The sequence below is a fragment of the Chiloscyllium plagiosum genome, chromosome 13 (assembly GCF_004010195.1).
Source record: "Chiloscyllium plagiosum isolate BGI_BamShark_2017 chromosome 13, ASM401019v2, whole genome shotgun sequence".
In the NCBI taxonomy this organism is placed as follows: Eukaryota; Metazoa; Chordata; class Chondrichthyes; order Orectolobiformes; family Hemiscylliidae; genus Chiloscyllium; species Chiloscyllium plagiosum.
Genome location: NC_057722.1, coordinates 15,198,749 through 15,207,485, shown reverse-complemented (window position 1 = coordinate 15,207,485; position 8,737 = coordinate 15,198,749). Strand labels below are relative to the sequence as shown.

The following is an 8,737-nucleotide window of genomic DNA, read 5'->3' as shown; positions in this document are numbered from 1 at the left end:
GAGAGTGTGTGTGTCTGTGTGAGTGTGTGTGTGTCTGTGTGAGAGTGTGTGTATCTGTGTGAGAGTGTGTGTGTCTGTGTGAGTGTGTGTGTATATAAAGTCAGAGGCTTGCCTACCTGGGAGTTCTGCTCTTGCTTTCCCTCTTGTTCAGCACTCCGGGCACACAGTTGGTGAGCTCGGTCCAGTCGGCGTGTAAGCCGCAGCTCCAGCCGGTGGAGAACCTCGAGAAGAGCCAGGTCTCCCTGCGGTTCGGTCGGTAACAAGTGCACTTCTTCTGGCCGGCGCGGCACTCGCAGGGCACCTCCAGCTTGACGTTCTGCACCAGGTGCCGGCCGAAGGTGGTGCCGCCGGTTTTCTGGATGTGCAGGAAGACGATCACGTCGTCGCCCTTGATGTCAAAATCCACCGTGCGGTCCAGGTCCAGCGCCGGGAAGTAGTACTTCCTCAGGTAATGGGGGTCGGGCGTCGGGAAGATATCCACCGCCTCCTGGTCGTGTTGGAAACCCCGGGGCGCCGAGATCCTGCAGTTAGTTCCCGGGCACACGTACTGGAAGATGATGATCATGAAAATTGCGGAGCCAGCAATAATCAGAATGAATTTGTTGGTCCTTTCAACCATGTTCCTGACAGTGGGCTTCATGGGTTACCATCTCACTGAGGAGATGCAGGGGGAGGCTGGCTTCTCTCTCTCTCTCTCTCTCTTCCCCCTCCCCCCCCACCCACCCCCCCCAAAAGAAAAATACACACACAACTTGCTAGCAAATGCTTACACCGCACCTCCAGAGTCCGGCTTTTATTTTCTTTCTCTTCCTCTTGGGCGGAGGGGAATACAGGAGAAAGATTATCAAACTGCACTCTCCCGGCGTGGCCAGGGCTGTGATGCGTTGGTTACAACGTCGCTGAAAGTAACCAGAGTGAAACTGACCTGAGAGGAGGAGGAGGAGGAGGAGGGGAGGGAGCAGAGAGAGAGAGAGTGTGTGTGTATGTGTGGGGCGGCTCAGTCAGAGCCAGCCCTCAAGACAACGCAGCATCTCTGCCTCCCTCCATGGAGCGCTCTCTCTCTCCTTCTCTTTCTCTCTGTGTGTCTATCTGTCTCTGTGTATGTCTGCAATGGGAGCCCAGCATGCACAGCGACCACACATTCACATCTCCAGCTTCAACCTGATAGGAGAGAGAGAGAAAGAGAGAGAGAAAGGAACAAGAGAGAGCCAAGAGGGGGAGGAAGCGGTCGCAGGAATTAACACTTAGGTTGCTGACAACGGCCGCTCCGAGCTTGCGGGAAATCTGCAACACACATATTCACCTCCACACAGACAGTTCATTCAGACAAAACTCCTGCTAGACCTCCCTCTCTCTCGAACAATCTGCCTTTCTCTTTCTCTCTCTCTCTCTCACACACACAGGGAGACAGTGAATTAAGTGGAAACCGAAAGAACTGCGGATACTGTAACTCTGAAATCGCCGGAAAAGCTCAGCAGGTCTGGCAGCATCTGTGGAGAGGGGTCAGAGTGAACGCTTCGGGTAGAGTGACCCTTCCTCACAGAAAATTGCTTTGCTCCTGGTTCTGTAAGTTGCTCCCATCTTGCACCCAGACAGACTTCACACACACACACACACACAAACATGTGGTTGTACGAATGTGTTACACAGACAGTGCAAGACAGACACCATTCCCCCAGACAAAAGCCTCGCAAATAGGTGAGAACCGAAATATATATTCCTGTATACTGAGGCTCAGCTAGTAGGACAAGATTTTGACGCACCCTTTGGAAAGTTAAACGATTCAAGTCGAGGCGATTTTTCATACATTTTGCACATAAAACGCAGAGTGCCAACCAGCATAAACTGCAAGGACGGAAATATTGCAACTTTGGAAATCGCTGGGTTAAACATAAAATATTCTATGTGTGAGGCAGCACAGTAGTCATCTATCTTTCTGTCATATATATGTGGCACACTTTGCATTTTAGTGTTATCAGTGCGGTTTGTCACCAGAGATCTAAGGACATGAAGTTTCAAGGAGGCCACGCAGAGGAAGGGTCATCCAGACTTGAAACGTTAGCTTGCTCTCTCACCATGGATGCTGCCTGATCTGCTGTGATTTCCAGCGTTTTTTTCTTTGTTTTCAGTCACAGACTCCAGCATTTGCTCCTAAGTTTCAGGGAGGGGCTGAAGGAGGAGACCAATGGGACTTTGGGACAGTAAACTCTGACCTGGAGGCCAAGGCTGCCAATGCAATGAGACCACCAATTGATGATATGCAGAAGGCCAATTAGATGGGGATGGAAGGAAAATCATGCAGATCGAGTTATAGAGTCGTAGAGATGTACAGCCCAGAAACAGACCCTTCGGTCCAACTCATCCATACCGACCGGATATCCTAAAACTAACCTAGTCCCATTTGCCAGCATTTGGCCCATACCCCTCTAAACCTGCTGGAAATCTGAAATAAACAAAGAGAACGCTGAAGAAACTCAGCAGGTCTGGCAGCATCTATGGAAAGAAAAACAGAGTTAATGTTGCAAGTTTGGAATAACATCTTATCAACTTCAATGACATGTGGGAACGGAATGAGTCCACCAGAATGTATTTTCCAGTTATTTTCTATTAAACTGGCCTGGGTTCTTCACTAGTCTTACTTCTCTTCCAGGACCAAAACAAAATGCTGCATTGTCAGTGTTCTCTGTTTGTGACAGGTGGCATGTAAATGCATACTTTTTTAAAATCAATGTGAAAAGTAACATACAAGAAAAGGTCAAATAGTGTATATCCAGTCTGTTCCATATAATACTGTCAGAGAAATTTTCCCAATAGTTTAGAGGTCACAAAACACAGCTCGAAGTGAAATTGACAAACAGTTCATTTCAAGTGATATGGCTGGAAGAGAAACTGACTAGGCTGACACAGAACTGACAGTCTGTACAGGTAGATCAGAATTTCTCTTCCCAGAGCTGAGGATGAAGCCAGTTTTATAGTAATGCTGCACAATGACACTGATTAAGAAATAGGAAACTACAATGTATCTGGAAATGGAGTAATCTAGTTGCAAGGATGCTAATTGGAAAACAAATATCGGATGAATGTCCTGTTCCTTCACTCAATGCAACACCCTGACACTAACAACGGTTCCATTCCTCTTCACAGATAGGTGTTAATGTCCCCTCTGAAGTGGTGAGATGCTTCCATTGTCCTGTTCCTGGAGCATGTCCTCGCTGATGCCTCTCTGTCTGACCTGCTCTTTTTGTGGCTTTGGTATTGCTGGGTTGTGAAACTGCCCTTTGGGTTTTGAGATATTTGTGGTTCTCTGTCATTATTAATGGGAGCTTGAAGTATATTGCTTTGTCTGCGTGGGCTGTCTGATTTGGCTTGTGAGCTGCTTGGGAATTCTGGGTGTTTTTGGTACAGTTTGGCTAATTTTGCTTTTGTGAGCCTATCATGGGTTAGCAAATCTTTTCCCACAAATACCCACACAGAGGGCTCTTCTGATAGTGCTCCATACTCTAGGCTAGAAGGTCTAGGTTCAAATCTCACACTTTCTACAGATGTCATAGCTGACTGAACAGGCCAATTTAAAAAATATTGATTTAACACTTATTTCTGACCCTACATGAAAGCTGTAAGCATCATGGTTATTGTGATATAAACATGGGGTGCAGACAAGTTCACAATCTTTCAGAGTGAAATCCATCATTACCTCTTGTGCAGTAATAGACATCACACAGGTACTTTCCCATTGTGCTCAAAAATTACCTTCCTAAGGCCAACTCATGATGGGTAATAATGCTGGTCAAGTTGCAATGCTCACATTTCATGAAAAGAAAATCTCCAGCGTGTTATAATTTCTCTCAATCACCTAATGGAGATCCAAAAGCAGAGGTTGCTGAGTTCTGAGGAAGGGTCACTGGACCCAAAACATTTCTCACTACAGATGCCCCCAAGACCTGCTGAGCTTTTGCAGCAATTTCTGTTTTTGATTCTGATTTCCAACACTCGCTGTTCGTCTGGTTTTTACCTCATGGAGATCCATATTTGTAAATGAAAACCAAGCAGAAACACAGAATATATCTGATGTAATCACTATTTCTTTTTATAGATTGCCCCTATTAAATTGGATTTTATGATCATGACCATGACCTCTTGAACACACAGTTTTCCGACTGCATTGTGGATGGCCTGGAGTCTTATTGCCCACCATCTGCCAATCTCACTCTCCCGTCAGGCACTGCAAGATTCATTAGGATGTTTCTGTGGCATTGCCCCTTGCTGCTATATTTTAATGTTTGTTTGGTAGAATCTTCCAATGGTATTGACTTCATGTGTGGAAATTTGGAGGACCAATTTACTATTCTGTCATAGGATGTTAGGCAGGAGAATCTCTACATTTATACCACAATATGCAATGCATTAAGAAATCACCAGTTCATGGCACCTTGGCCTTTAATTTTAATTTTCTTTGCTTTTCATTTTATCATGTTTAAGATCAATCATTTTGCCTCCTTCGACAGTCATCTGAAAAACACCAAGCAAGGAGATTTCACAAACTATTTGACTTGTATGTAAATGTTGGTTTTGCACTTCAGCGTTAGTCCTTTTGTGTGTGTTTCAATTAAAAATTAAATATGTAGTGTAGATTTGTTTTAGTGGTTTTTTTGTTTCATTTTCATTTTCTCCCTACATCTTGTCCTGAATGCATTGAGTCCTTGCTAAGGTACAGCTCTGTGAGTGTCACTGGAGCTTCAGCACTCTGTCCAAGTGATCAATTCTCAAGTGTAAATCGAGACAATGTCATCTGTTCTACCACAGACAGCATTGCAATGTTTCTCACTAGGGATCAGAAGCATGGAGCTGTCTGACTGAAATGAATTAAGTTAGTATAAACCAGGGATCAAATCTAGGACCTCCTTGGACTGTGTAGCCTAGCAATGACCTGAATTACAATAGTGACTTGCACTTCAACAGGCAATTAATTGGTCCTAAAGCACTTTGGAACATCCTGAGGTCATGAAAGGCATCAAATAAATGCAAGCCTTTCCTTTTTTTTTCAAATCAGCAGAGCTCTTTGGGGAATATCTTTGTTTTTTTTAACTGTGTGTGTGAGAGAAAAATTTGGAGGCAGTATGATTTTTAAACTCCAACCAGTTTCTGGATAATTAGATATTACATTAGTGGCACTACATTTATCCTTTCACACACGAGATTGACATACATGAATCAACCGTGGAAGTTGTGAGCCCAGTGTTAATCACCAAACAGCCCAGATGCAGAGAATATCCATAACTGGCACTGATGACATGAGCATACAAACAAAGGCAGTGTAACACACTGCCTGCTATTTGGTCGCCTGATGTTTACCTTACCTTTCCACCTCTATCTCCCTCACACACAAACTGTACAATGTTCATGTCGTCAGGACAGTTCACCTTCTCCCAAGCCATTGCTGCAATTACCCACTAGGGGGTGCATGTAAACAATGCTAGCTTGCTTTGCTCCTGGTTTTTAAGTTGTTCCTTCTTTCACCCAGACAGCCACCACCCACCCACCCAAAGTTTGGCAACGCATCAGAGCTAACCTTAGAGGCAATGGATGAGAAGGAATGTAGGTCCCAATTCGTCATGGTACACCACAGGATAATTTAAGGCTGCTTCTTTATTCTGTCTTTATAAGTGGTTGTATTCTCTCATAACTCAGAATTTGTTTTGTTTAATTGGAGAAAGCAGGGTATTTGGACGAGACAACACTTCTGCTGATTCTGAGAAGGGCCCAAAATCTTGTTTGACCATTGAAATGAGGGTTTACAATCTCTCTTCTTGTTTCTATGAAGGAGCAACAATGCTGTTAATATGTAGCAAACCTCTTAAATAGTAACTAAGGGCCCTGATCATTGCAGATTGAATAATCAAGAAGAGAGGGCACTGAGCATAAACTGTAATTGGCTTGGTGTGGGTGCAAGCCAGGTATTTTAATTGTGGGTCAGTGATTTCCTGGGCCAAAGTTTCTCAGAGTGTGTTCCGTGGTCAACCGTCAGTTACTTGTGTTTTTATTTTATTTGATCGTGGGATATGGGAGTTGCTGGGCCAGCATTTATTGCTCATCTCTAATTACCCAGAGGGCAGAGAAGAGTCAACCACATTGCTGTGGGTCTGGAGTCATATGTAGACCAGGTAAGGATGGCAGATTTGAGTGGACATTAGTGCCTTTATTAAACCCGACGTGTTTCTACATCGACAGTGGTTACACGGTTGCCATAAGAATCACTGAATTGCTGTTGTGCAGAAGGGGGGCCATTTGGCCCACTATGATTGCACATTGCTATCACCCTACTGCTAATTTCCTGCCTTTTTCCCATATCCCTGCACACCATTTCTCTCCAAATAATTAACCAATTCCCTGCTGAAAGCCTCGATTGAACCTGCCTCCACCACATTTCCAGGCAGTGCAATCATATGTTAATGGCTTGCTGTGTATAAAAGTTCTTTTGTCACATTACCTTTGCTGCTTCTGCACATCACTTTAAATCCATGCTCCCTTGATTTTTTTTTAACGAGCAAGAACAGCTTCTCTTATCTACTCTATGCAACTCACTCACAATTTGACAACCTCTATCAAAGCCCCTCCCAATCTTCTTCCCTTCAAGGAGAACAGTCACAACTTCTTCAATCTATCCTCACTGGCATTTTATTCTCGAATTTCATTGAAATCAAATTTCACCAGATGCCATAGTGGAATTTGAACCCATCTCCCCAGAACAATAGCCAGAGGTCTCAATTACCGTATCAGAAACTTGGGCAGGTGTGAACAGTTATTGCCCGATGTTGATCTTGAATCGCCTGAGTCTACTTTGAAAATGATTTCTGCTTGCTTTTCACTTCCCATGAGAAAAAACAATTTGTCTATATTTACCCTATCAAGTGTTTTTGACATTTTAAACACCACTAACAGGACGGCCCCCTTGATCCCCTATCCTCAAGAGAATACAAACCAATGTTATGCAATGCACCAGTCAGACTGAATCTGAAACTAAAATCACTTGCATTGCTTGAGTTCCCAGCACAAGAATCACAGAACAGCCTCAGCTGCAAAAAGAATGCAATCTGGCTAGCCATCTATATATATATAATCAGCAACAATTTCACAGCAAGCTTGGATTATTATTTCACTGGTAAAACTTTATTGGCCATTCCTAACTATCCAGAGATGTGAGAGACCTTCTTGGTGAGTCCAAGCGTTCTGTACGGCAAACGTGCTCCTGGAACTTGGGTGGCAGAGTGACTCAGTGGGTAGGACTGCTGCCTCACAGTGCCAGGGACCCAGTTTCGATTCCAATCTTGACTGACTGTCTGTGTGGAGTTTGCACATTCTCCCTGTGTCTGTGTGGGTTTCCTCCGGGTGCTCCGCTTTCCTCCCACAGTCCAAAGATGTGCAAGTTAAGTGAATCAGTTGTTATAAATTGCCCACTGTATTCAGGGGTATATAGGGTTAGGTGCATTAGTCGGGTGAATGGGTCTGGGTGGGTTACTCTTCGGAGGTTCAGTGTGGACTTGTTGGGCCGAATGGCCTGTTTCCACTCTGCAGGGATTCTATGATTCTATTGACTCAATGACTAATTATTACAAGTGTTCAAGCATCCATTACTAAACCAGGTTACATCTCAACAAGAATGTAACGAGGTTGGTTAGGCTGAGAGTAGCAGTAGTTTTCCACAGTAATTGAGGACATAGTGGTTCCTCTGATATCAGCAGTTGGGTACTGTTTTTGTAAAAACACTATCGTTTGTTGAAGATATCCCTACACCTGGTCAGCAGGAATTAAATTCTGTGCAGTGATAATATAAATTACAATTCTAACATTGTCTTTTTGTGCAACAGTTGATTACAAAGTTCCCTAACATTGCCTGACTTCATGCCGACTTGAAGACTTTTGCCAATGCATCTTATTCTGTGAATATTGCTGCTGACTTGATGACCTTGGTGTGATGATTTCTAGTTCTTCAATTCAGAGGAATACATTTAGGGTGGACTGGCTCTCCCAAAGGGGAAAATAGGACCTTTGGGATTCTCAGAGAAAATGTTCGGAGATCTCTGTTAATGTATGCCTATGGAACAATGCACACATGTAATCTCAGCAGCAGTTTTGGAGAGGATTAAGAGGTGCAATATTATCCTTCAGCATCAGAAGGCAGGTCATTTTAATCAGTCTCATTTTGCTTCTTCATCAGCAGGAGAGGCTTGGAAGGAGGTTCCCACTTTGGTGAATGCCACATAGCCTGCAAAAAGGGGAAAAGAAACAAAATAACTGAAGACGTTGGATGAGAAAAGTCAATGAAAGTGTTGGTTCTTGCTTTTATACTCTGGGGCAGCACAGCTAATAAGTGAGAGAAGTAATATATCACTTTCAGGATCAGTGTGCAATCCTTTCTGTGCTCCAGTAGAAGTATCCAAATTTAATATGTAACAAGGTTAATGCGTTTTCTTATTCTTAATTCTGATCATTTTTTTCAATCCCACTTTGCAATTCTTCAGAAGGGATTTCAGGAAATCATCTGGCAAAACGGATAGGATGGAAACCAAACATTTGCAGTCAAGTATAAAGAAATTTCTGTTCCCGACAGCTCCAATTCTTCAACTTTCCATTTATCTTGCAAGCATCATTCGATGAAGAAGTCTATTGATCCCTCTAGGAGACAGGTTCACTGCCTGGTGTGGGTCTGAGTCATAATAACTAGCTACATCCTAGGTCC

The 8,737-nt window shown here is 43.7% G+C and overlaps 1 protein-coding gene across 1 annotated transcript in view; it reads right to left on the bottom strand.

The window, feature by feature from the left end:
• Positions 1 to 1,301, bottom strand: part of LOC122555783 (heparan-sulfate 6-O-sulfotransferase 1-like) — a 270,554-nt gene extending 269,253 nt beyond the window's left edge. The window contains exon 1 of the mRNA XM_043701923.1: positions 117 to 1,301. Coding sequence (XP_043557858.1) covers positions 117 to 640 — 524 coding nt within the window. The 5' untranslated portion in view covers positions 641 to 1,301. The remainder of the gene's footprint in view (positions 1 to 116) is intronic.
• Between the last annotated feature and the right edge of the window lie 7,436 nt (positions 1,302 to 8,737).